General features: G+C 51.1%; 12 protein-coding genes across 32 annotated transcripts; 6 read left to right on the forward strand and 6 right to left on the reverse strand.

The window, feature by feature from the left end:
• Positions 1-1,559, forward strand: PPTG_14849. Of its 2 annotated transcripts, XM_008911452.1 has the most exons (4): positions 1-98; positions 174-245; positions 308-506; positions 572-1,559. In XM_008911452.1, exons 1-4 carry the CDS (start codon positions 64-66, stop codon positions 776-778), a joined length of 513 nt encoding a protein of 170 aa, XP_008909700.1. In that variant the 5' UTR covers positions 1-63; the 3' UTR covers positions 779-1,559. The 2 variants fall into 2 exon arrangements, with proteins under 2 accessions (XP_008909700.1, XP_008909701.1); XM_008911453.1 differs by lacking the exons at positions 1-98; positions 174-245 and having other exon boundaries at positions 274-506.
• On the reverse strand, positions 262-1,342 carry PPTG_14850 (hypothetical protein). Its single transcript, XM_008911454.1, has one exon. The coding sequence runs from the start codon at positions 1,302-1,304 to the stop codon at positions 957-959; it is 348 nt and encodes a 115-aa protein (XP_008909702.1). The 5' UTR covers positions 1,305-1,342; the 3' UTR covers positions 262-956.
• On the reverse strand, positions 1,341-3,293 carry PPTG_14851 (the record flags this gene model as incomplete). Of its 2 annotated transcripts, XM_008911455.1 has the most annotated exons (3): positions 1,341-2,061; positions 2,134-2,472; positions 2,550-3,293. In XM_008911455.1, 3 exons carry the CDS (start codon positions 3,291-3,293, stop codon positions 1,624-1,626), a joined length of 1,521 nt encoding a protein of 506 aa, XP_008909703.1. In that variant the 3' UTR covers positions 1,341-1,623. The 2 variants fall into 2 exon arrangements, with proteins under 2 accessions (XP_008909703.1, XP_008909704.1); XM_008911456.1 differs by having other exon boundaries at positions 1,341-2,472.
• A 1,074-nt stretch (positions 3,294-4,367) lies between these two features.
• Positions 4,368-7,047, forward strand: PPTG_14852 (hypothetical protein). Of its 3 annotated transcripts, none has more exons than XM_008911457.1 (9): positions 4,368-4,714; positions 4,789-4,938; positions 5,004-5,094; positions 5,170-5,255; positions 5,329-5,437; positions 5,522-5,628; positions 5,699-5,755; positions 5,819-5,920; positions 6,006-7,047. In XM_008911457.1, exons 1-9 carry the CDS (start codon positions 4,535-4,537, stop codon positions 6,090-6,092), a joined length of 969 nt encoding a protein of 322 aa, XP_008909705.1. In that variant the 5' UTR covers positions 4,368-4,534; the 3' UTR covers positions 6,093-7,047. The 3 variants fall into 3 exon arrangements, with proteins under 3 accessions (XP_008909705.1, XP_008909706.1, XP_008909707.1); XM_008911458.1 differs by having other exon boundaries at positions 5,182-5,255; XM_008911459.1 differs by having other exon boundaries at positions 5,699-5,920.
• On the reverse strand, positions 6,257-8,424 carry PPTG_14853. Of its 2 annotated transcripts, XM_008911460.1 has the most exons (7): positions 7,970-8,424; positions 7,790-7,899; positions 7,334-7,716; positions 7,099-7,254; positions 6,957-7,025; positions 6,768-6,863; positions 6,257-6,698 (listed from the first exon to the last, which is right to left on the reverse strand). In XM_008911460.1, the coding sequence occupies exons 1-7, from the start codon at positions 8,338-8,340 to the stop codon at positions 6,360-6,362; spliced, it is 1,524 nt and encodes a 507-aa protein (XP_008909708.1). In that variant the 5' UTR covers positions 8,341-8,424; the 3' UTR covers positions 6,257-6,359. The 2 variants fall into 2 exon arrangements, with proteins under 2 accessions (XP_008909708.1, XP_008909709.1); XM_008911461.1 differs by having other exon boundaries at positions 6,257-6,863.
• A 21-nt stretch (positions 8,425-8,445) lies between these two features.
• Positions 8,446-10,238, forward strand: PPTG_14854 (hypothetical protein). The gene is made up of 2 exons (XM_008911462.1): positions 8,446-9,173; positions 9,247-10,238. The coding sequence occupies exons 1-2, from the start codon at positions 8,504-8,506 to the stop codon at positions 9,717-9,719; spliced, it is 1,143 nt and encodes a 380-aa protein (XP_008909710.1). The 5' UTR covers positions 8,446-8,503; the 3' UTR covers positions 9,720-10,238.
• On the reverse strand, positions 9,704-12,872 carry PPTG_14855 (hypothetical protein). 16 transcript variants are annotated; one of them, XM_008911464.1, is made up of 11 exons: positions 12,431-12,872; positions 12,164-12,356; positions 12,010-12,095; positions 11,683-11,915; positions 11,322-11,615; positions 11,156-11,252; positions 10,824-11,086; positions 10,152-10,754; positions 9,969-10,075; positions 9,854-9,908; positions 9,704-9,773 (listed from the first exon to the last, which is right to left on the reverse strand). In XM_008911464.1, exons 1-11 carry the CDS (start codon positions 12,738-12,740, stop codon positions 9,735-9,737), a joined length of 2,280 nt encoding a protein of 759 aa, XP_008909712.1. In that variant the 5' UTR covers positions 12,741-12,872; the 3' UTR covers positions 9,704-9,734. The 16 variants fall into 16 exon arrangements, with proteins under 16 accessions (XP_008909712.1, XP_008909711.1, XP_008909714.1 ...); XM_008911463.1 differs by having other exon boundaries at positions 9,704-9,908; XM_008911466.1 differs by having other exon boundaries at positions 9,854-10,075.
• On the reverse strand, positions 12,858-14,771 carry PPTG_14856 (hypothetical protein). Its single transcript, XM_008911479.1, has one exon. The coding sequence runs from the start codon at positions 14,519-14,521 to the stop codon at positions 13,523-13,525; it is 999 nt and encodes a 332-aa protein (XP_008909727.1). The 5' UTR covers positions 14,522-14,771; the 3' UTR covers positions 12,858-13,522.
• Positions 14,772-14,818: 47 nt separating this feature from the next.
• On the reverse strand, positions 14,819-18,758 carry PPTG_14857 (hypothetical protein). Its single transcript, XM_008911480.1, has 3 exons — positions 15,777-18,758; positions 15,440-15,697; positions 14,819-15,361 (listed from the first exon to the last, which is right to left on the reverse strand). The coding sequence occupies exons 1-3, from the start codon at positions 18,667-18,669 to the stop codon at positions 15,201-15,203; spliced, it is 3,312 nt and encodes a 1,103-aa protein (XP_008909728.1). The 5' UTR covers positions 18,670-18,758; the 3' UTR covers positions 14,819-15,200.
• A 113-nt stretch (positions 18,759-18,871) lies between these two features.
• On the forward strand, positions 18,872-20,335 carry PPTG_14858 (hypothetical protein; the record flags this gene model as incomplete). The annotated part of the gene is made up of 6 exons (XM_008911481.1): positions 18,872-18,985; positions 19,062-19,177; positions 19,248-19,351; positions 19,437-19,503; positions 19,573-19,672; positions 19,736-20,335. The coding sequence occupies 6 exons, from the start codon at positions 18,872-18,874 to the stop codon at positions 20,333-20,335; spliced, it is 1,101 nt and encodes a 366-aa protein (XP_008909729.1).
• Positions 20,336-20,581: 246 nt separating this feature from the next.
• Positions 20,582-22,343, forward strand: PPTG_14859 (hypothetical protein; the record flags this gene model as incomplete). Its single annotated transcript, XM_008911482.1, has 1 exon — positions 20,582-22,343. The coding sequence occupies one exon, from the start codon at positions 20,582-20,584 to the stop codon at positions 22,133-22,135; it is 1,554 nt and encodes a 517-aa protein (XP_008909730.1). The 3' UTR covers positions 22,136-22,343.
• A 303-nt stretch (positions 22,344-22,646) lies between these two features.
• Positions 22,647-22,883, forward strand: PPTG_14860 (hypothetical protein; the record flags this gene model as incomplete). Its single annotated transcript, XM_008911483.1, has 1 exon — positions 22,647-22,883. One exon carries the CDS (start codon positions 22,647-22,649, stop codon positions 22,881-22,883), a length of 237 nt encoding a protein of 78 aa, XP_008909731.1.
• Between the last annotated feature and the right edge of the window lie 537 nt (positions 22,884-23,420).

The following is a 23,420-nucleotide window of genomic DNA, read 5'->3' on the forward strand; positions in this document are numbered from 1 at the left end:
ATCAACTACTGGAAGAAAAGGCTAAAGAACTGATGTTGCAAACTTGACAGAGATGGTGCTCAAATGTCAAGCCTCAACCAGTCACCGGCAGATGACAGGTATGTTGCTAAGTTGGTGTTGTGGTATGGGAAAGTTGAGAAATAACGCTGGATATGGGTCGGCTTTGATTGTAGATCCAACGTGCTTCTATACGAGGCGCCGTGCATGGTCAACGGGATTCCTGTCACATTGCATGTGACGTATGGGTAGGGCTGCTTTTATTTGCTTTCCAGACATGAGTGTTGTATTAACTTTTTGAATTTCGCAGGAACTTAATTTATCGGACCATGGTGCCCGTGTTCGCGCACACCACCGTGGTTCCGTTCGAAGATGTCGTGAATGTTGTCCAGACTACCTCGTTTGGCATTCAGGTGGTGTCCATGGAGCTGGATTCATCAAAGCATGGCAAGGGGATCACAATCGCCATGGGACTTGAAGTTGATTTGCTCTATCAGCTCTTGCACGAGGTGAACTTGAGTTTTCTTGCATCATGTCGCTCGCTTGTTCACTCACCAACCTTTTTTTTATTCAGCTCTTCTCAATGCACCAGAAAGAGATCAAGGCAAATACCACCCCGTTGCCGCCACTACAGCAGCAAGAAACGGAGAAGAATCCTGCCGAGTTGAAGAAGATCCTAGGGTCGGAAGAAGAGGAGACGAAAGAAGACGATGTATCCCCTACGAACGACTCTGTTGCTCCTGCAAATGCTGATGGTGGCGCTACCGTTGCGTCAGCATGAAGCGACTAAAAGAAACTCACGTCATGTCGGAAAGTATGCAAGAAGCTTATCACAACACATACGTCCCAGGAGCTCATTATCGTTCGCCAGATACATAATTTATTTCAAATAGTGAAGTCTGTGCGCCATGTTGCGTGCCATCTTGTCCAAGCAACACGGGAAACTGGACCTTGCAACGTCATGTGAACCCCCGATAATCATTCTCCCAACTCAATGGGGGCGCCGTCGGTTGATACTCATGAGCAAGAGGGACAGACTCAATTGTCGGCAGCTGGTTGTCGTAGGTTGAGTCTGCTAGCAGCGGCTCCTCCATGTCGCTGATCATGATCGTAGCACTCGGAACGCGCGCCATCTCATTGGATCGTCGCTTCCAGAGACAGCAGCGGCGGTACAGGTAACAAAAGAGATATGAGCTGCACAGGAACACAGCTACGAAGCACACGAGCAGCGCATCAGTCCAGTGCATTTGCTCGAGCCGCGCGGTCTGCTGCAGCGAGGAGGGCACGTCAGTGTCGACCCACATCATCTTGAAGCGCAATTGAGTTTTCTCATGAAGACTAAACTGGACCAAAATTTGAGGGTGTATATTCGATTAGAACAAAAAAACTCCAACTTTGCGTGAGCCAGCTAGCCATGCAGGACCAGATAGCCATGCATGTACGCGTAAATGTATAACGGTGTTTTAATAACATCTTCGGAGCGTTGGCTTGGGTTTGCACACTGTGTGGAAATTCCGCTTCATAGTGCTATCTCTTTTTGACGTAGTGTTGCAATTTTCCTGAATGAATCCGCTCACTCACTGCAACTCGTAATACGTTGTCAGATGTGAAAGAGAATTGCAACCCTTAGCCAACCGGGTTAACTGCCTGGTCCATGAGTGCGTTTTCGATGAGCTCCTGGCTGGCTGTGATGCTGTTGGCAGCAGCGCCCATCATAAACTTGGTCATGGCTCCCATGACCGGAGAATCTTTTTCCGGCTGCTCTTGTCCATGCTCAAGTGATACCAGCGAGCACATCTGAAGTAGACACCGTGGGCCAACTGTTTGTGACGCGGGCACTGACGAGCGCTTGGCCACAGCATAACACTGGTGGCGGTGTGTGAGGCCCGCGAAAGGCTCATCAACCACTTCCAGTGGCGTTTTGATCGAGATAAACACCACCACTACACGATCCTTCTCCACGTAGCGGCGCAGAACTTGCTTCACACGGAACATGGCGTGCGTCGAACCAACGTACATTTCTTTCGCAAAATTCTCGACAATCGTATCTGATTCATCCAAAATCTGCACGAAAAATAAGCGATTCATAAGCTACCAGGAACTACAAAGTATGCAATACATACGGTGGCATCGTACCTTCGCAGTCTTTTCATACACCTTGCCTCTGTGCTTGTCGGCACCTTTAAAATGGTCCCACACTGCCTTAGCAGTGGTGTCCAGATCGAAAGGAAGCACCTTGTTTGAGAAAACATCCAGATAAATACCATCGTCTCCCTCACGCACTTGAGTATCCTTGTAGGTAACCTCCATTGAGTTCAGACCATTTGTACAGAATACAGCATCCATTTCGCGATAAGCGCCTTCGAGAATAACCAGCATGTCCTCAAAGTCGCCGAGGTCCGAATGATAATTGACCATACGTCCTGCCGCGAAATCGGTAGTATCGGGCGTCACAGTCCGGGCACACTCCATAAGCTGCCCAAATTCAGCACAATACTACGTCAGATCACAGCAATAGTGAGATCCAAGATCAAATGCCACAAAATGCATACCTGGTTCTTCGCTCGCTTAAGCAGTAGCATTTGCATGCTTTTGGCGGCCTTGAGTTGGCTCTCCAGAACCAATTTTAGACGTGCATTTTCGATTTCCGCTTTCTCTCTGCGTTTGCGTTGCTGCTGAGCCACAGGCTTCCAAACCGACTGATCAGCAACCGACGAGGGCACCATCGCGCCATCCTGTCCCAATGTTGAATCATCGAGTCCATCGTGCTTGATTAGCTTCGTGGAGGCTCGATGTTGCTGCAGGCTCTCCAGTTCAGCCTCCAGCTGAGCGACCTTCTCCCTAAGATATGCCACTTCAATGCGGCGTTCGTTCCTGGCTCGATTCGAATCGCCAGTTACCCAACTCTTGCGCAGCAGCTTCTTAACTGTCTGGCGCCGCGGCGCTCGCGCACGTTTAGGCTTCTCGCTCTCCGATCGACGGGGTGACCCGTCTTCATCAGTTGTGGAGTGATGGTTCTCGCTGTTGGGTTGTGGAGACGCCACCGACGACGAAGAGCTGGGCGACGTCTTCGAAGACGACGGGAAGCTCAACGCCCACTCCATCTCCTGCTTGTTCAGCACCTCTGACGGCTGATTGAGCGCGGGTGCGGCGCCTCTTCCATCTGCGAACTCGTCCACGAACGACAGTGCCGCCTCGAAGGCTGCCATCTCATCGTCCGCAAGGAACGCCATCACCGTCAGCCCCACTTGCTTTTTCAGTTGTGACATAGCATCTGAAGCATTTTCATTGAGCATGTTTTCTACCAATCAAATAATACTTGAGCTTGAATTTCGTGTGTCCACATCATATTTATTTCAAAAAAATTGTTACAACATACAACAGTATCCAAAAAACGGAAACCACAGTAGCAGCGAAACTGTGGTTTCAGCTTTTTGGATACTGTTGTATGTTGTATGTCGCCAGTTTCGGGCCACCCCTTCAATACTATAAAAACCCGGCTTTTTGACAATTCACTGTGCATCCACTAGAAATGCAAAATTCGAGCTGAAACAACAATGAGATGATAGTACACCGTAAAAGGAAACGATGGATGCAACCTTTATCTTGGTTTGCCAAGCGCATGTTCTACTTCTGGCATTGAGTGATACTAGTAAGACACTTCTACCCTCATGAATAGCATATGCTTTTGGATAGGTTTTAATACCGCCTAACAAACTGCCTACACAAAACGGCGTGGTAAAGACATCTTGACACTCGACTTCATTAGTCTAATGAAGTTTCTTTCTTGTTAGCGGAAGCTACAGAGCTATGGAATACTGCAAGCAACTCAATATTAAAAGAAGCGGCGAAGGGGGCATGATGTAGAGCCATAAATGAATGGGAGGTGTACCTTTGGGAACGAACTTGGGTTTATGGAAGCGCTTTCACGCAAGCAGGGGGTGTACACGCTTGCATATTGCGAAGTAGACATATCTGTAGCGTTAGCGAACTTATATGTAAAGTTAGCTGAGTCCGTATGCACTGCTATCAACTATCAGCCCCCCGCAACGGGAGGTGGTTCGGAACTGTTCGTCTACGAAAGGTTCGTTTTAAAAATCAGCCTATCTCGATCTCCTGCCCAACAACTACTGTGTAAATGCACCGGTGTACTAAGCTAACGTTTCTGTGTCATATGGTGTGCCCTGCGTCCCTCAAAGAGGCCTCATCGTTGTAATATTGACTTCTAGAAAGTGGTCCGGAACTGGTCGCGTACGGATAATAGGTCAGTCGTCAGTTCAAGCTGAAAGGAACGCGTGAAAGTTTCTTGTTTAGCTTTGGAAAGCTATACTTTCCTATTACTTGAAAGTTTCCTGTATACAGGAAACTTTCAAGTAATACTCTTTCCCAAGTTTTACTTGAAGCCTTTCGTCACCGTGAATCAGCCAATCAGGTCTCCGTTTCGCTAGATGCGCCATATGCTTTGCAAGTTCAGAGCAACGCATCAAAACTCAACCGGCGGTAAAGTGGCTCCGGTAGATTTTGATTCGAGACGGCAATGACAGCGACAATGATGTTTGCGGGTGTGGACATTGGCGCAACGGGCGTCAAAGTTGGTGTCGTAACTTCGGAAGGTGCTGTGGTGGCACGTGAGCAGGAGAACTACCACCCGGAGAAGCACGAGCCCCAGGACGTCGTGGATCTGGCCATCTCCGTGCTGCACAAAGTGCTCGAGGCGGTATGATCTATAGGCTATTACTCTGTTGTGTTCGAGTATCAAAGGTTCTAACTAGTCGTACGTGATGTGGACAGACCCGGTTGGGATTGGGAGACCTAGAGGCTGTTGGTGTGGGATGCCCCGGCGTTCTAGAGGCTGGTGGCGTCATCCGCGCTGCTGCCAACTTTCCGTCCTGGTTGGATGTACCACTCCAACAAGTGTTCACAAACACCCTGGGCAGACCGGTAAGAGGGATGCAAAAAAAAAAAAACTGGGTCTGGTTGCTCTGACGTTGGGCTTGTGATGCAAGGTCACTGTGTGCAACGACGCTGACGCTGCTATCTTAGCAGAGCAATGGGTGGGCACGGCCAAGGGTGGCATCAAGGATTTTATTATGTTGAGTATGATTGGCTTTTTGCAGGTCGATGATCATTTTTGATGGGGTTTTGACATGTAAGCTGCTCGTTTGGATGCAGCTCTCGGTACAGGTGTGGGCTTTGGTGTCGTTGCGAACGGCGAGCTTGTGCGAGGTGGCAGCAATGCCATTGAAGGGGGCCACATGGTACGGAACTTGCTATTTGGCGCTGCAAATAATGATAGTCCTAGTGAAAAAGGTTGTCCTCGTTGTTTTGGAGATTGTTGAACGCAACGGAAGACCGTGCGGTTGCTCCCAAAGAGGCTGTCTTGAAGCTTACAGCTCGGCTGGCGCGCTGATGTCGCAAGTTCAGGAGCATCTACGTGCTGGTTCGTTGCGCTCTCATAATCTGACTAGCTGATCAGTGGTCGTCTTTACGAAGGTCGTCCGTCATTCTTTTCATGAATTTACAGGCAGGGACTCGAGTCTGGCCAAGTATTCAGAAGCAGACATCAATGCTGAATTCGTTTTCAAGCATGCCGCTGAAGGGGACGACTTGTGCAAGCATCTGATCGAAGAAGTACGTGGCCACTATTTAGTAATTTGAGAGCGAGCAAAATCTGACTGATTCATGTTTCGATGTGATTTAGGCTGCCGACTACTTGGGTTTTGCATGCGTAACCTTCTGCCGAATGCTGGATCCGGAGGTAAAGTTGCTGTTGTTCATGTGATCAATGGCGGTTGAATGGACTAAAACCTTTCGCCTGAAGATTATCGTGCTATCTGGAGGAATTGCTGAAGCTGGCGAAACTTACATCGAAAAGATTCGGCGTGCTTACGCAAAGCACACGTGGGCCAAATTCCCCAATCCCGTAGGCTTCCTGTATTGCATTTTGCTTGTATATCTGCTTTCCAAGCTGACGTCTCGTTTTTTTTTTTCGTTTATTCGATGCTTAGGTTCGTATTGAGAAAGCTAGTGCTGGATATGATTCCGGTATCATTGGTGCCGTTGCAGTTTGCAAAAACCAACGCAAGGGCCCATGAAGGTATTACGTCTGGTGTCGTGCTCAAGCGGAGTGAGTACGGTAGAGGGCCGTAACTACCGTAGTTCGCATATTTCGTTTCTCAATACTCATTACCTACTTCAGCTGTCAATGGTATAAATTGAACAGCTTGTACTTGTACTACTTACTACATGTAGTACTACGCACGTTATTGATATCAACACAGCTTGCTTGTTGAAAAAAAACAAAGTGGTTTTGAGTTATCGAGGCAACAGAGCAAAGCATTACACCACGTATCGCTAGCAGATTAATCACTGTCACTGTCACTGATGACTGGGCTCGCACTTCCGTCGTTCTGCGGGAAGGGGCTATCACCCCTGCCATTTTTTTCAGCCGGGTTGCCTGCTTTCTCCGGAGAACTGTCGGGTGGAGGTGTGCTTGCCTTCGCTTCCTCGTCATCAGGTGATACCTGATTTTCTCCTGCCCGTCGGCGCTTGAACTCACGCACACTCTCATCGTCATCAAGCTGATCATCGTAAACTCCTCCGCATTCGAAAAGAATTTGAGTGCGACGCTCGTTTTCGCCTTCTGAGTAACCCCGGCGGTGAACGACAGCTCCATGACGGCGTTTTTCTTCGCCACTCATCTGCAATAGCCACACAAATGTCGGGGTTCAAACCAGAAGATAACACGCCGTCGACTCAACACGACGTACCTTCGTTTTTCTGAGCTGGATACGGTTCAGAACATCACTGTACGTGAACTGATTGGATTCAGGATCCAGCATGAAGACAACGTGCTGTGACTCGCGCTGCACAACGGAACGCCCGTCATTCATGAAGGAAAAGAATACAAACGTAAGTGAACTGTCAACCATTCTAGCAGAGCCCTGTTGCCAACGTACACTGTCAAGCGAATCCACAGACATAAGATACTCTCGGAGGTAAGAGAATTTCTCGCGATCGCTGCTTTCCTGCGGAAACAAAAAATCACACACTGATTACTTTTGCGTCACATCACTGTCGTCCTCACAATACAAGGGATACCTCCTCGTCCGTGGATGCGTTTGGTAAAAGAATAGATCCCTGAATAAGCTCGTTGCCGGCTTGAATCTTCTTGTTTACACCACACAACAGAGCACGTTCCTCGCGACTTGTAATTCCATTGCTCTTTACATCTTCCGAAGGAAGCATATCGTACGACTACAGATCGAGCATTAATATGTTAGTACGTCACAACATCTAGGATCGTCGCAACGACACTGCAAAAAAAAAAACGTACCAGAATTGCATACTTGTTGGCAGACAGGAGTTGGTCCGGGAAGACATCCCAAACTTTGGCAATTTTTTTCCTCTTGTTGTGTGGGTGCACCAACAGTTTGGGGTCGTTAATGTCGCGGAAGGATGCTTCGGCCCGGTCCTCCAACGTTACTGACACCACCTCCGCCAGCGCGTTCTCCGTACCCTCACGCAGTGCACTCTGAATTTCTGCCTCGCTCTTGAATTTGTGCACCGAGTCGTACAGATCGTTGCCCATGTACTCGGTGCGTCGCAGCCAAGAGACCGTCGGACGGGCCTTGGATCGGCCCTTGTTGCCAACATGGTCCTCCTTCATCATCAGTACCTGCTCATCGCCAACCTCAAGCGGCTCGGGCTCCAACGGGGCTGCAAAATAGTACCAAGAAAGATAATTAGTGCATAACGAATTTGTTATAACTCCACGAGTCCATATCGTTACCTTCGTACTTGGCTGGGTCGATGAGGTCGATGGTTAGTCCAAGATTGGGCTCCTCGTGGATCTCGTACGTGTAGTCCATTTCCAGCGTGTTGGGTTTGTACTTGATGAGTCTGTCCATACACAAATACTGTCAGTGTGCCCTTCATCTCTGTTCTGTATATCCACGCCTTCTGATCGCACCGTTCCGGTTCGTGCGGGTACTTGACGAACTTAGTGTCGAATGGGATATCCGGCAGCGTGTTGCGGAACTCGAGGGTGGCCAGGAACTCTGATTGTTTGCCAAGAAGAGCACGTCGCTTGGCCTGTGCGTGGCTCTCCAGGATCATGCGCGTGTGATCGCGACGCGCTTTGAGCTTGTCCTCCTTGTATTTGGCCACTTTCTTACGCTCCAATTCGTAGCGTGCGCGCTCCTCGGGCGTGGCGTTGGCTCCTGGAGGAACACGCCTTTTCCGCGTCTCGTCATGCTCTGTCTCGCGGGTGCGGCCGTTGCTGCTACTGCTCTTAGTTGCCGCCGCGCCGTTAGCCTCGGTCGCTGTCTTCACCTCCGCCATCGCCTCGAGCCTTTTTGGTGTAGCCTCCCCCTAAAAAGTCAATACTAGTATGGTGTTTGGCACATAGAATACGCTCCTACAAATTGTTCTATTTTAGATCTACACTTTGAAACGGCGTTTAGCTCGTCCGGCTTCAAGTGGCGCTTTTAGGCTGAAGCTTAGGATGAAGCAGATGCTGATCCTGGTGGCGCAGCATCCGGTCAAAGTGGGGGCTACGGTGCTGCTGCTCAGCGTTTTCTACAGCTTTGCGCGCGTGTTGGCGCTGCAGTATATGGTGGGCGCTTTACAGGATGCCATATTGCGCTATCCCAAGAATTTCCCACACGCTTTCTTCTTGCCGCTCTTCCACATCTCACTGACCGTTGCAGCTGCTGCAGCATTGTACCGAGACTACCGCCATAGCCGTTTATGGAGCTCCTCGACGTCGGCACAGCTTTGGAAACACGTGCTACCGCTGCCGCTCACGTTGCATCATGGCAAGTGGAATCGGCTTGTCGGTATTCCTCTTTATTCATTCATCATTGCGGTTGTCGACGCTGTACTGGTATTCATGGACCCGACCATTGAAAGTGCGCCCACAACCGTCATGAGGAGCTTTTTTCGACGGACCTCGGAGCTGGAGGAAAGACACTACCGACCGAGATACGTTGAAGGCATGATGTTTCAAGACCGTGCAGAAATGGTCGCGAGAATATTTACAGGTGGTGCCGCTGTTGAGGAGAGACCCACGACCAATTTGTTTTCGTATATAAGACTACCAGTTGAGGTGCTGCTAGCTGCAGGAGTATGTGCGAGCTTCGCGCTTGCGAGGTTCTTTCGTGAACCTCAACACGGTACGTCGAGCTATAGTTGTCCTTGTTTTCTTTTAATCTGTTGCATAATTATTGCCGCGTCCTCTGGTTTTAGATGGCGACGAATTACGAGAAGCTGTTAGGAACAATGACGTTCTAGGAGTGAAGCTGCTTCTTGCGCGGGGGATGAATCCAGATGCATGTTCAGGGGATGGCACGACCGCACTGCATGTTTGTGGACAGCAAGCAATTGATAGGGCAGCTCAAATTCTTCTTGAGAACGGGGCAGATGCTAACGTTTGCGATCGACTTGGGTTCACGCCGCTGCATTGGGCTGTACAAATGCGACGAGAGGAAGTGTCCACTGCAAGTCGCTTATCGACGATTCGAATATTGCTGCATCACGGTGCGGATCCACGCAAACCCGACGCAAGCGGCACAACACCGCTACTAATCGCATCACGGAAAGAGAACGAAGCTTCATTGGGAGTGCTAAAGGAATTCTTGCCTGAAGATGAGACCAGTGGAGAGGTTGAAACAACGGAAATGATAGACGAAGCCACAAGTGAAAATGGCAATTCTGAATGATCAACAACTTTATTACTAGCGACTACTAAATCCTGTAACGTCCATCTCTACAACCTGCAGCAAGATCAAAAACACAACGAAGGTCCTCATTATCACATGGGGTTGCAATAACTGTTAGCAAAACAGACGCGTACCATTGTCAAAATTCGCTCAAGCTCAGCTTTTGAAGCATAAAGCGGTAAATCCAGTCTGCACAAACGATAACAATCAGTGAAGAGATGACAACTGCAGTAAAAGCAATTAGCTTACCTGTTCAGGCATGTGCTTGCGTGCGGTAATACCGTGTACACGGTTGAAACATCTTTTCCCAACTGAATTGTGAAAAGCTGGATCTCGCCATCCATTCCAGTGAGACCCTGATGATAAAATAGGTGCGTGAATACCAGAGCGTTAGCAGCACAATGAAAGCGTCAATCAGATAGCCAACACTACCTTGAAGCCTTCGACGGGGACACCACTGGAGCCTGTTACATACTGCAGTAGTCGACCGCGTTGGTCTTGAGAGAAGGACTCCAGGACTTCCCAAAACCATCCTACTAATTCAAACTCGTGGGTACTTTGCTCGTAAAACCGAACATCAGTGTGCTGCCTCCAGTCGTTGACATCAATTTGCGGTAGACCGGAGAGTAGCAAGTCGAGCTCTTTGAAATCGAATACGTGGAGAACTGTATCGCTGATGACACTGCGGAGACCCTCCATGATACTCGAAATTTCCGCTCGAACGCTATCAAACAGATAATACTGCGCCACTTTTGCGACGTAAAGTTGCTTGTTTCCATCGTGCAGTGTGACGTCGGCACCGCTTGGAATGAGCTCAACACCTTCAACCGTGAAATTCAAACCCAGGGCGTTGGTGTTGTCGTTTTCAAGAATCCACATCATACTGGAGTACACCGTTTCGTCGAGGAGGTACAGGTCAGACAGCTTGAGGGGTACACCAAGAATGTGCTTCAAAAGGGGGATTGAAAGCCGCACATTCAGGAGAAGGCCTTCAAGCAATGCTTTCCCAAGCAGTTTACCGAAGAAAATATACATCTATTGCAAGAACACGCCACTGTTAGGAGATAAATCGTCAAGAATCAGCACGTGACAGTCAAGACATACCTCCAACTGCTTCGTACACTTTTCCGCGGAGGTCCGGTTAAACCAGTATCCTTGGTGTGCTGATGAGCTTGTTAATGTAAACAGCCCCGGTGCTTCAGCAAAAAGCTGGCTGCAAACTAAATGTAGCCATTCCCGCAATATTCCACCGCCATCGACGCCAGCCTCATCCATAAAATCAACTCGAAGACGACGATGGAGGGTTCCACTTGGTGCCGACATGAAAAGGTTCATAGACTGCTTCAAAACCCTGTCACGGTGAATCCCTGTTAAAAGAAATAAGCAGCAGTATTAGCCACTGTCAGAGGGAGAGAGCCCCGCAACCGATAACGTACGTATTGTATGGTATCCATCCACAATAGATGAGCACAACTTGAGTGAGTACTGGTAAAACCACTGCGCTTTTTCGGAGAATACTAAAGTCGACGCCCTCTGTTCGTTTGAAAAAAAAAAGAACGATCAGAATGTTGCCAAAATCAAGAATCTGCATTACCAACCTACCACGACGGTTTTAGAATACTGTCGAGATGATGCAGAAAACTCTTCCGCCAAGCGCCAGCGTGCGGTTCGACTTTGAGAACGTGAGTCATCATCTCGCACGAATGCTGTCCCAGGAGTAAGCCATGAGAGTTGCTGCCCACTACTGTCCGAAAACAGGACTGAAGACACAGACATCCGAGATGGCCCAGATACTTTGGGAGGATGCCGCTTGTGCCAATCCTGGAAGTCACGCTCTTTTATAATGGTACTGCATAAAGCTTCATTGTCTTGAAGAACTTCAAATGGGATATGTACCTGAAGTCCAAAATGCTACAATTAATAAACACCCCACACACTTCCAACATAAAAAAGAATGCCCTACCCAGCGAACGTTCTGCCCTCCAATGCATCGTTTCCATTGGTGACGCTCGCGCGCAACTAGCTGGCGGTCAGTTAAATCCCCACTGTGAAATGTATTTAGGCTTCGAACCCAGGCCGCGCGAGGAGAAGACATGAGTAGGTAGTTGGAAGCTGAGCGCGTACTGTCTTCCACTTGCGGAGCGACTACTGCCGACGTGTTTGTATCTTCTTGTCGGCTCCGGATTATCTTCAGTTCTGCGGTACAAGTATGTGCAGCGAGAATAGCACAAAAAGCGTGAGCAAACACTCTTTTTTACAGTTTTCCACATTCCTGCTCGTCAAGGCAAACCTTCAGCTGTAGTGCCGCATAACACACAACCAGTTTGAGAAAACTCGTTTGTGTGAAGACAGACTTCACATTTCCAACCAGCATTTCTGCAACATCCACAACACCGGAAGATGTTAGGCGAAACGTATCGACACGTAATATCAAAACGGCGTACGGTCGCTCGATGAAGGCTCGGTGGCGTGAACGTCGATTAGTGCTCGTGCAGCATTCGACGCAAGCTTTCCATGTTAAGCAGACCGTAATCAGCATCAGTCCGACGCCAATACTGACGCCGATGACCACGGTTTTAACGCTGCTGCTGCCATCCGAGCTGTCCTCATAGCCGTTGTAGCCGCTAGAACTCCCATCTACAGAACAGCAATGCACCGCACGAATCAGTATCTCTTCCCAATCGCAATAACCCCATACGTTTGCAGCGTACAATAGTAGCCGTAGCCACCGGAACTATTGGAGTATGTGCCGTCCACAATGGGCATGAGGCCCCGTAAGCCCACGACATCTCGCTTATCAGCGCCTTCTAGTTGATCGGCTTGTGTATCTGTCACCGTTGCGGCTACTGACTTAATTGTGCACAGGAGCAAACCTGCGACTATCGACAGGAAGTTCCGACGTCGAATCGCGCTCGCTCTCGAAACGTTGGCGATGCGCATCTTGGCCGCCTGCAAGCAGCGAATCAAGCGGGGGTGTCTTGTGGTGTTCAGTCGCGCATGGACCCGGAGGTACCGGTGCATGAACAGCCTGGAACGTAAGACTTCCGAGCCGGAAACGCTCGAATACCTTTCGCTTTGCCGCAAGTTTGCGAAATGTCTTGCATGTCCTTATTTCGACCAATGACAAAAAACGTCAACAGAGGTCTCGATACGGGGCAAAGACAGGCGTGAGGGGCATTGTTCACGATATCGGTCGGATTTTCGACCTCATCGCTTGCATCGAGATGAACAACAGCTCTTGGCGTGCGACTCGCTCACGCCATCGGATGTGCACGTGCCTTGCAGTCGTCAATACAAGCACATCTTGGCGGCAGCGTTTTACATGTAACCTACCGAGCGCTTCAGCTTCAAGGAGGAGCTTCCCTCCGACTGAAAGTGCGTCATGTACACCGCGTTACAACACCAGCAGCTTTATACTATTTACATTTTTTTCTCGCGAATTTATCGTCATGAAGTCGATCTTTGCGCTGTTGGCCTCCGGTCGGCTCAGTGGATGCTGTGTTGCTCACCTCCTGTCTGTGCTAGCGCGCCTCCTTCGGAGCTGCAGCACCTAATGGTGTTTATAATTTGAAAAAAAGATAACGCCGCCTTTAGTCGTCGGGATACTTTCCCACCTCCCACTACGGTGACCCAAACAACGACCAACCGCGTTCGTCTTGACTCACTTACATATACTCGAGGCCATCCAGCTTCTTATCGTTTTCGTGTCCACCATCGCTGAATTCATTCTCCATGCGATGTGGCACATCCTTCTCTCCCGTTACGAACCTCCTTCGGTCAGAGTGCTCGACGGGGTGAACAATTTAGTACGCTTGACAAAATTTGCGCAAGCACCCCATGGAGGAAAGCACCGGATCGGAACGCACTGCGTCGATGAACGTCTGAAGACGTACTCGGCGCGCGTTCAGCACGTGGTCCGTTAACTCGGGCTGGACGAAAAGCACTGCGCCGCTCGAAAGGTGCGGCACCTTGACGTCACGTGACTGCTTCTTGGCCTTGAGCTCCTTCTTCAAATCACGCTCGAGTTGCTTGAATTCGTCAAAGGTAGCAGTCACATCCCACATAATCACGGGGTTCATGTGCTTTTCCTGGGTAGCCGACTGGGTGCCGCAGTCTACGCGCACGACGTAAATATCGCGAGGTTTGCGCTTGCCAGGCACCGCCTGTAGGAATGCCTTGCCGATGCGAATATTCGCCTCACCCAGATTCATGTCCACACGGCGGCGCATGTCGCCCGGCACCACATTGACCAAAAGACGATTCCTGTTGAGGTGCGCCAGCACACGACGTCGAGCAGCCGGGGCCTGAAGTTCTTTTCTCTTGGAAGCAGACGCTCCGTCTGCCTGGGTGGACTTGGATGGGATAACCGAGAGCAACGGGAGCTTCGAAGTCGAACCGGTTGCGGATGTCTTCTTTTCCAGCTCCGAGATGCGGTCGTTGTAGTTCCGAATGGAAGCTGTGTTTGACGCGGTAGCAGTATCCATGGACAGCATTGCGAGGCCGATAAACGTGTAGAAGCTGATGAGCGCGAATGCCGCGGTGTGAGCCAGCAAAGTAAGGACGACCGAGAGGACGTTCCAGGCAAGCACACAGACGACGTATGTGGCGAGCAGCAGCGATGAAGCTGAGCTGAGGGTGACGTCGAGATGTAGCAGTGAGTCATAGGCGCTGGTCAGCACGGTGAGGCGGACACCCGGCAGGTTGAGCACAATGGTAGGCTTGGCATTGTCGGAGCTCGAGGCCCGCTCACGGGGCTTATTGGCACCTGTAATAGGCTGCATCGCAGTCTTGAGAGTCTTCATATTGGGACGAATAATTCGTACACAGAGCACTCAAAAGCGAGCCGAACGTTGGAAACTGAGACCGGCGAACGGAGTACCAGCAGGAGAGTTTGACTTCTGCTGGCGAGTTGGATTCTTCTTTTGGGACAGCAAGTAATGGCAGCTCAAGCAGTGCGGCGCCGAGCGTGGCGCTATGCTGCTGCCGGGTCAATGGCTCTGCTGAGTGCTGCCCCGGTTTTTGCTAAGTGGAGCCTGCAATGGGGAATGACGGCGGCGGATGTTGATGTCCGAAAGCGGACCAATCCTGTTGCAGATTTTGGTCCCACTTTTGAACTGGCTACTTAAATGTAGTAGTGAACGACGTACAGTGAACGTACCACCGTTTGCTATTTTGTCATTCTCTTGCTGATTAGGCCACTACTTGACATGCTACGCACGGCACCATAATGCACGCACCTGGATTCTCTTTTGTCCGGCGTTGCTGACTGACATGTATTTCTCTCTGGCTGCTCCGCTACGTGAATTCTATCCCGTCGCAGGATAGTTATTATAATACCCACAGCAAGTTGAAGTGGCCCCTTTCATACTACAAGTCTGTAGTAGTACATAATAAGCCATGACAAGCCCAAACACTGAAGCAGGGATACTGTACCATCACGTGAAACATTTGCATTTGCTGCCGAGTTATTTGTCGGCTCTCTTACTTGAGTCGCTGAGCTGTGGCCTCCAGGAGCTGGTCGGTGAAGTCCATATCGGCGGTGCGAACAGTCAGATCGACGAAGCCACCGCTACGGATCTTCACGTGGATCAATCCTACATGCTCCGAGTTCACCAGACGGCAAGCAGCAATCGCTTCGTTGGCTGGCGTAAACAAAGAGAAGACAATAGTGTTAGACCTTCGACTGCGAACCAGATGCATCAAATAGACAAGGCACGTACTGGTCGGAATGGCCTCGACGGTGTGCACGTTGAAAATGTGCATGCGGCCCATGAAGTCCTCAAGCGTGCGGATACCGCTCGGGTTCACCTTTGTTTTCTTCTCGCATGGGCATGTGCCCCAGCGACCTCCAAAGTCCTGTGTAGTGATCTGCCAAGGCTCTAGCTGACGTCCGTTGTACTGGAACACACTGGTGTTGCTGCTGCTGCCGCCCAGCATGTTTAAACCATTAGAAGGGCTCTTGCCAAGCTCAACGGCAGCTATACATGCAAACAAAAACCGTAGCAAACCATTAGCAAATTCTCTCATCATAGCATCACGAAAGTCATGCGTACTCACCGTTCATGCTCGAGCCGAGACCCGACATATCGAAGGGGTCCAACGACGCGGAGGGGGCAGGAGAACTAGCTTCAGGAGCAGCCGCTGGTGCCAGCGGAGAACCCATTCCAAACGGGTCTGCGTTCATCATTGGCTGTTGTTGTTGTGGCGGAGGCTGCTGGAACATACCTCCGTTCTGCGGAGCAGTTGGGGCGTCAAATGAAATGTCGAGCAAGTCCATCTCCACCTTCGACTGTTGCTGCGGAGGCAGTGCTTGCTCCACCGGGGCCTGAGCTTGGGGTGGTTGCTGCTGTTGCTGCTGTTCATTGCGGTTCGATGCACGACGCGATGACGAGCGACCGGTACGACGGCTTGAGTTGAGGGTTGCACGGGTGCTGGCGCCAACGCGGCGAGCACCAGGCATCGGTGCCGGTGCGCCGGGGATGCCACCAAAGATGGCGGAAGCCAGAATCTGCCGCTCGTCGACATTGCCGTTGGCTTCGTCCTCGCTCGAAGGTTCACCATTATCGTAGTTGTTAGGAGCACCGTAGTCCGGCTGAGGTGGCTGTTGCGGAGGCTGCGCGCCGTAAGCTCCCTGACCACCATAGGCAGGAGGCTGAGCACCATAGCCACCTTGTCCACCGTAGGCGCCCTGGCCGCCCATATTGCCCTGGTTGCCCTGGCTGTATGGGTCGGACGGGTAACCTCCAGGGCCACCAGCACCAGGTTGTCCGGGTGGCGCATTATCAGGCGTGTTAAGACCCGTAGGACCCCACACATTCTTGACCACTCCACGCTTTCCAGCACCAAAGCCCCCGGTAGGATCGGGGCCTCCAGAGCTACCCAATCCTGGCATACCACCCTGAGCGCCATTGCCACCCCATTTGTTGACTCCAAAAGCACCTTGCTGGTCCGCAGGAGGAAGTTTCGTCGGGTACGGGATCTCAGGCTTCTTGTATGCTTCAAAGTTCAGGCGATTCGAATCTCCGCCGTTGCGACGGTGTCCATAGCCTTCATCCTCATCGTCCGAGTCCTCTGGTGGGTCGTAAAGCGGTGCTCCCTGAGCCGCAGCCTTCTCAACAAAGCTCGTGAGAAACGAGAGGTTGGGGTCAACCTCAATGTCCTCGCAGCTAGCGTCCTCCGGGAAGACCTCGTTCATAAGGGGGAAGTTCTTGGTAAGCGCAAGATATTCGAAGCAGCGCTGCTGCAGGTCCGTACTGCGGCTGTTCTTATACTTCTCCATCATAGCATCGGCCACATCAATAGTATGTCCCATCTGAGCCGTGATCTTCGTCACGGCTGAAAGCACGTAGCCACGTGTCGTGTCTTCCTGGTCGAACGGGCGGTCGACAAGCTCCACAAGCCGCTCGCAGATTTCTTCCAGCTCCATGGCGTCCGACAAGTAGCCGTACTCGCCAAGGACCCAGGCCATGGTACAGACCAAGATGTCCGGTAGTACGGGGCGCTCAAGAAGTTCCAGATACGTATCCACCGCGTCACGACGCAGCTCCATATCCTGGTCTTCGTCTTCACCGCTTCCCTCAGCAATCAGACGCAGTAAGTTATGCGCCACTTCGGGGCGAACCAGGTCTCCACCGAGCTCAAACACATTCGTCATGGTCTGGATGTACCAGGCGTTGCTGGGAGCATAACGTTCAGCACATTGCGTGATACGCGACACCAGTTCTGTGCGAAGGAAAACATCCGAAGCTTCACGCAAGAACTGCGTGAGTTTGTCCGAAATGAACTCGACGTTCACGGGGTTCGTCATGCGGTACAACAGATCCAGCGTCTTGCGCTTAAGCGTCTCATCCGGATCTTCGAGGCAGTCAATGACAGCCATTTGGTGCGCTGCAGCGTACCGCGGGTGGTCCTTCACAATAGCAGCAAGTCCGGTGACACCCAAGTACTTAAGGTTGTGGTTATCGCTCGAGATGAAGCGCGAGATGCTAGCAGCCGCGGCATCGAGCAACGTGCTGTTCGGATAGATCGTCGTCACCGTCTGCACGCACTCGTAGATGATAGCGTAGCCCACATTGATGCCAGTGTCAGCGCGACGCATCACATCGTGTAGCACTTCATACATTCCCTCACTGGTCTGCTGATCGGCCTGGCCCAGCAATGCCAGGATCTTCAGTAAACGGATCTGGATCCACGGCGCTGGAATGCGGTGGTAGTCGAACTCACGTGGTAAACGGTGCTCCGTGATCTGCTTGAGGATGCTAACAAAACTGGGCACGAGGTCCTTGTAGTCCGTGGGGGTGGCTTCCGCCAGGTCGTGCAGAATGCACAGCGTGGCTCCCATGACACTGGGGTCGCGATCACACAGGGTACGACGCAGTGCATCTCCTGCTTCGCTGACCGAATCTGGATTAAGCTGGTGGAAGCGGTGGATAGCCATCACTGCCTTCTTGCGGACGAGCTCGGCGTCGTGACGCAGCAGATCGAGGATCATGGGCTGCACGGCTGGCACCATCTCCACGGTTACAAGCTTACAGACCGCCATTAAAGCAGCGCATACTTCGAGGTGATTGGAGCTCTGCAAGTCTCGCTGCAGCTGATTAATGATCATGAAGCGGAATTCGTGTGTGGGTGACAGACAGAGGCTGCATGTGAGGTAGCCCACTCGCTTCTGCATGAGGTTGGTGCTGGCAGTCATCTCCACGGCCTTGATGTAGCCGAAAGACGCGTCGTGGCCCAGCATCTCCACGTACATGAGGCGAATGAGGAACTCGCGCTTGCGCTTGTTCACCAGGCTGCTGGACGTGCTGGAGGTGGCCGTCACCTCGCTCAGCTTGCGCTTGAGCTGTGCCACCTCATGGATGATGATGCGGTCCTCCTCCTGCTTTGACTTGCTCTCGCCGATCGACTTGACCAGCTCGAAGAACTCCTTGGACAAGTGCCCGCCCGACATGGCTGCTGCTTCGATGTGGATGACGTGGACGTCGACGATCTCGGATTGAGGGGGTGCCGTATGATTGTAGTGAGTTTCATACCGGTATCCGAAATCGTTTTAACAGAGATTAGCTGATAATACCGCAGTACTGTAATAACATTTTGGTTTTACCGTTTTTACAATGGGTAAAATCAAAATAAAGTGAGCAATATCCGGCGTAATGTGGGCTACACATTTGTCGAATCACTGTCCGAAAATGGCGGTCGATGGTGGTGTGGAACTGACCGATGCGGTGCTGCGCTCATTCAGTGTCGCGCGTAACTTCGCCCCGCAGGTAGAATGCAGCCGTGGTTATAGATGCAAGTACTGGCTGTATTTCTAGCTGTTTTACTGATGTCAACTATCTGCAGGAGGATGAGGACCCGAACGTGAAGATCACGTCGCTGGACTTCCACCGCAACGGCGAGCGGTGCGTCACGAGTCGCAACGACGGCGTTATGTCTATGATCAACTGCTTGAGCGGCACGTACGTTGTAAACACCTGCACCAATATGATCCGCAGGAGTGACGACTGACTGGCGATCATCTCTGGACAGAGTCGCCAAGACGATCTTAACCAAGCGATACGGCGTGGGCATTGTGAGATTCACCCACCACCTAGACTGCGTGATCTTCTCATCGGCTAACACTGCCAATGACCGTACGTTTCTCGTAATAGCGTTCCTTGTTATCAGTTATACTGGGGACACTTATCATTGTCTGCTGGTAACTACCTGTCTGTAAAGACCGCATTCGGTATCATTCGTTCTTCGACAACAAGTTTCTTCGCTACTACACTGGTCACACCGACAGGTAAATTAATTTGGCGTGCTGTGATTTGATAGGGTAATTCTCACATAAAGGCGAACGTGTTGATAATAGAGTCACGTCGTTGATGATGCACCCCACTGCAGACCAATTCCTCTCCGCCGGAATGGACGGCACGATCCGACTATGGGATATCCGCAATTCTGATACCACGGTGCGTGGTAGCCTTACTATAATCCGTTGAGCTCAGCTGATCGGTAGCATATCCTGCGTTTAGGCCATTATTCGAACCGACCACTTGCCAGTCTCGCACGTCTGCGCTGCGTTTGATCAGGAGGGTGTGGTGTTTGGTGTGTACACGGATGACCACTTGATCCGCATGTACGACGCACGAAACTACCAGGAAGGACCATTTGCCAAGTTCTCGCTCTATGATGCATCAGTGATGGCAGCAGTGGAGCCGTTCCTTGCACACATGCAGGCTCCGAATTTGAGCGCGAAGAAGCTTCATGCACTTGACCTCAAGTTCAGTCCCGATGGAAATCAGTTGCTTGTCACAACGAATCGCGGAGTGTTCCTTCACCTGGATGCGTTTGAGGGCAAGCTTCTGCATCTTTTCAAGGAGCACGGGTTGAGCCAGAGTCAGCGTGGCGATCCCCAACTTGGTTGCTGCTACTCAGCTGATGGCTCTTACGCGGTCACTGGATCGGAAGATGGACGCGTGTTTTTCTATAAGAGCTCTACTGGTCAGTATGTGCATTCTTTTCACCAGGGTCACAATGGCCCCGTGTTGGACTTGCAGTGGAATCCAAAGCGCCATCTTCTAGCGAGTGCTGGAGGCAACTCCACCGTGTTATGGTCGGCGACTGGAATCTGAGCATAAAGTGAATGAAGAACTGCGAGACTGCGCCTCACCTCTGTCGTGTGCCCGTACTTCTTTTATTTGTATTAGTGTGTTGCTGTACTGGAGGTCCTGGAGATCATTTCTTGTCGATGTAGTTATCAATTTGAGTTGCCGCTGTTGCTTCAGCTACAGTACCTACACTGTATTCGGACGCGGAGAGCTTCAACTATGGCCTTGTTCAACCAGACGATGATCCGAATTAAGATGGTGCGATAATTAATGGTGTGTCTCTCAACTCCTCACTTTCGATTTCACCGCGTGCTGGACCGCGAACGGATGCTTGCTATTCGGTCACTTACAGCTTCGGCCTTGGCCTGTGCTCTCCTGGCAACCCAGTTCCCCTCCGTCGTTGCTGACTACACGGTTAAAGCTGATGTCTCGACAACGCTGCTGGAGAAGTGGGAAGGATGGGGCACTTCGCTCTGCTGGTGGGCCAACGCGTTCGGAGACCGTGAAGACATCGCGGATGTGTTCTTCACGCGTAAGGAGAGTGTAAAGCTGGAAGGAGCAACAACAACGCTTCCAGCTTTAAGTTTCAACATCGCGCGTTACAATATTGGCGGGTCGAGCAAGAACGTTATCGATGATGGCGGCACCGAGATCGCCATGAAGCAATCGGAAAATATGCCACCATTCAAGTTCATTGAATCATTTTGGCTTAACTGGGCAAGCAACGACTCGACGAGCAAAAGCTGGAACTGGGATGCCGACCTGAAGCAGCGCACGATGCTCGATCTGGCCATCAAACGCGGCGTCGACATTACGGAAGCGTTTTCAAATGCCCCTCCTTGGTGGATGACGCACAACCACGCCACTGCTGGCGGAGACGACGGCAAGAAGGACAATTTGCAGTCCTGGAATCACGACGCATTTGCACTGTATTTGGCCACAGTCGTCAAGCAGGCCAGGGAAAGCTGGGGTGTTAACTTCACGTATATTGAGCCTTTCAACGAGCCGATGAGTACATGGTGGACTTACCCGGGCAAGCAAGAGGGCTGCCATTTCGAAGTAAAAACGCAGAACGATGTATTGCTTCAACTTCGAGGATATCTGGATAAATTCGGGCTGAAAGATGTTATCATTGCAACTTCTGACGAAAACACGCCTTCGATAGCGTTGTCGACGCTAACCGCAATGTCAGAAAACCCCGATGTGATGGCCACTTTTGGCAAGGTGAATACGCACGGCTACGAAGGACTTAGTCCATACCGTGGAAAGGATCGTGGGCCTTTGAAGTCGCTCGTAACGAAGTCGAAGAAGACGCTGTGGGACTCTGAATACGGCGAAAAAGATGGAACGGGGCTTGGTATGGCCGAATCGATCGCCTTGGATATTAATCAGATGGGTGTGTCGGCGTTCGTGTACTGGCAAGCGCTTGACGGTGGAGGCTGGGGCCTTATTCAGTCGAGTCCAGGCAATATGACCATTAACACGCCTAACACCAAATACTACGCGCTGGCACACTATTCACGCCACATTCGACCGGGCATGGCCATCCTATCGACGGACGACGTGAATACCGTAATGGCCTATGACGCGACGTCCAAGTTGTTGATACTTGCTACAGTAAATACGGGAGATGCGGCTTCAAAAGTCAAATACGACTTGGCAAGCTTTAAGACTGTTGCTGGACCGGTGTCTGCATGGACGACGGAGACGAGCGGTAAGGGTGCACTCTACAAGCCGTCGAAGGTGGAGCTGACTGGGACGTCGTTCAGTGTGTCGATTCCGGCTGCATCGGTGATGACATTCGAGGTTGAGGGAGTTGCTTGAATGAGGTGCTTGATCGCAAACGATCGAGATGATCCTGCTGCATTCATGATCCAGGATTAAATTGATCTAACTTTGTCAGCACATCGAGCTTTGGATCATCTGGCTATCGATACCGAGTCCACGATGGCCGATCAACAACTATGGTGCGTTAGCGTTACAGAAGAATTACGTACTTGACTGACTCACTTGACTCACGTCGATTCTCGGAAGTACAATCGAAAACTTGAAGCCACAGATAACGTGCAGTGACCACCTCATCGCAGTTTGATCCCAAATCTCCATCTCGGATCTTCAGCTGTTCGAGCAGAACAATGTGTGACATGGCACAATTTTGTGCCTGGCTCAACGCTGCCGGCATTCCATTGCGTTCTCCCACTTTCGCTTTTGGACCCGACAAGTAAAGTCTAAACAATGCTTTCCATTCGGTCGCTCGGAGCTGCGGCTTTGGCGTATACTTTCGTGGTTTTGCTTCCCTCGCAAGTCGCTGCGAAGGACTACACGGTCAAAGCCGATGCGGCCACCACAGTTGTCGACACATGGGAAGGCTGGGGCACGTCGCTCTGCTGGTGGGCCAATGCTTTCGGAGACCGTGAGGACATTGCCGACCTTCTCTTCACGCAGAAGGATACCGTCACACTCAAGGGTAAATCGTCCGGTCTTCCAGCACTCGGTTTCAATATTGCCCGCTACAATGTCGGAGGATCCAGCAAGAACGTCATTGACGATGGCGGTACCGAAATCGCGATGAAGAACTCGCCGAATATGCCAGCGTTCAAGTTTATCGAATCGTTTTGGCAGAACTGGTCAAGCAACGATACGACCAGCAAGAGCTGGAACTGGGACGCCGACGTGAAGCAGCGCAAGATGCTGGAGTTGGCTACACAGCGTGATGTCGACCTCACTGAAGCGTTTTCGAACTCGCCTCCATGGTGGATGAACAATAACCACGCCACTGCTGGCGGAGCAAGTGGAACGAAGGATAATCTACAGACCTGGAATCACGGTCAGTTCGCACTGTATATGGCTACGGTGGTAAAACAGGCAAAAGAGAGCTGGGGTATCAACTTTACGTACGTCGAGCCATTTAATGAGCCCATGAGCTCGTGGTGGCAGTACCCAGGTGGTCAGGAAGGCTGTCACTTTGATGTAGCAACGCAAAAGGATGTCTTAGTGAAGCTACGGACTAAGTTGGACCACTTTGGGCTGAAAGACGTGGCAATTGCGTCGTCCGATGAAAACTCAAACACGCAGACACTCTCCACGCTCACTGCCATGTCCACGGATG

The sequence above is a fragment of the Phytophthora parasitica genome (genome assembly GCF_000247585.1).
Source record: "Phytophthora parasitica INRA-310 unplaced genomic scaffold supercont2.41, whole genome shotgun sequence".
In the NCBI taxonomy this organism is placed as follows: Eukaryota; Oomycota; class Peronosporomycetes; order Peronosporales; family Peronosporaceae; genus Phytophthora; species Phytophthora nicotianae.

Coding starts and splice junctions, on each gene's coding strand:
- PPTG_14849 (XM_008911452.1), top strand. CDS start 64: ATGTCAAGCCTCAACCAGTCACCGGCAGATGACAG. Junction 246..307: donor ACATTGCATGTGACGTATGG/GTAGGGCTGCTT, acceptor TGAATTTCGCAG/GAACTTAATTTATCGGACCA. Junction 507..571: donor TCTATCAGCTCTTGCACGAG/GTGAACTTGAGT, acceptor TTTTTTATTCAG/CTCTTCTCAATGCACCAGAA.
- PPTG_14850 (XM_008911454.1), bottom strand. CDS start 1,304: ATGATGTGGGTCGACACTGACGTGCCCTCCTCGCTGCAGCAGACCGCG.
- PPTG_14852 (XM_008911457.1), top strand. CDS start 4,535: ATGACAGCGACAATGATGTTTGCGGGTGTGGACATTGGCGCAACGGGC. Junction 5,438..5,521: donor TCAGGAGCATCTACGTGCTG/GTTCGTTGCGCT, acceptor ATGAATTTACAG/GCAGGGACTCGAGTCTGGCC. Junction 5,921..6,005: donor GGGCCAAATTCCCCAATCCC/GTAGGCTTCCTG, acceptor TTCGATGCTTAG/GTTCGTATTGAGAAAGCTAG.
- PPTG_14853 (XM_008911460.1), bottom strand. CDS start 8,340: ATGGCGGAGGTGAAGACAGCGACCGAGGCTAACGGCGCGGCGGCAACT. Junction 7,026..7,098: donor ACGCATCCACGGACGAGGAG/GTATCCCTTGTA, acceptor TTGTTTCCGCAG/GAAAGCAGCGATCGCGAGAA. Junction 6,864..6,956: donor CTGTGGATTCGCTTGACAGT/GTACGTTGGCAA, acceptor TCCGTTGTGCAG/CGCGAGTCACAGCACGTTGT.
- PPTG_14854 (XM_008911462.1), top strand. CDS start 8,504: ATGAAGCAGATGCTGATCCTGGTGGCGCAGCATCCGGTCAAAGTGGGG. Junction 9,174..9,246: donor CTTTCGTGAACCTCAACACG/GTACGTCGAGCT, acceptor CTCTGGTTTTAG/ATGGCGACGAATTACGAGAA.
- PPTG_14855 (XM_008911463.1), bottom strand. CDS start 12,740: ATGCACCGGTACCTCCGGGTCCATGCGCGACTGAACACCACAAGACAC. Junction 12,357..12,430: donor CGGTGGCTACGGCTACTATT/GTACGCTGCAAA, acceptor GCTGTTCTGTAG/ATGGGAGTTCTAGCGGCTAC. Junction 11,916..12,009: donor ATGCGGCACTACAGCTGAAG/GTTTGCCTTGAC, acceptor CTTGTACCGCAG/AACTGAAGATAATCCGGAGC.
- PPTG_14856 (XM_008911479.1), bottom strand. CDS start 14,521: ATGAAGACTCTCAAGACTGCGATGCAGCCTATTACAGGTGCCAATAAG.
- PPTG_14857 (XM_008911480.1), bottom strand. CDS start 18,669: ATGTCGGGCGGGCACTTGTCCAAGGAGTTCTTCGAGCTGGTCAAGTCG. Junction 15,698..15,776: donor TCTCGGCTCGAGCATGAACG/GTGAGTACGCAT, acceptor TTGCATGTATAG/CTGCCGTTGAGCTTGGCAAG. Junction 15,362..15,439: donor CGTCGAGGCCATTCCGACCA/GTACGTGCCTTG, acceptor TGTTTACGCCAG/CCAACGAAGCGATTGCTGCT.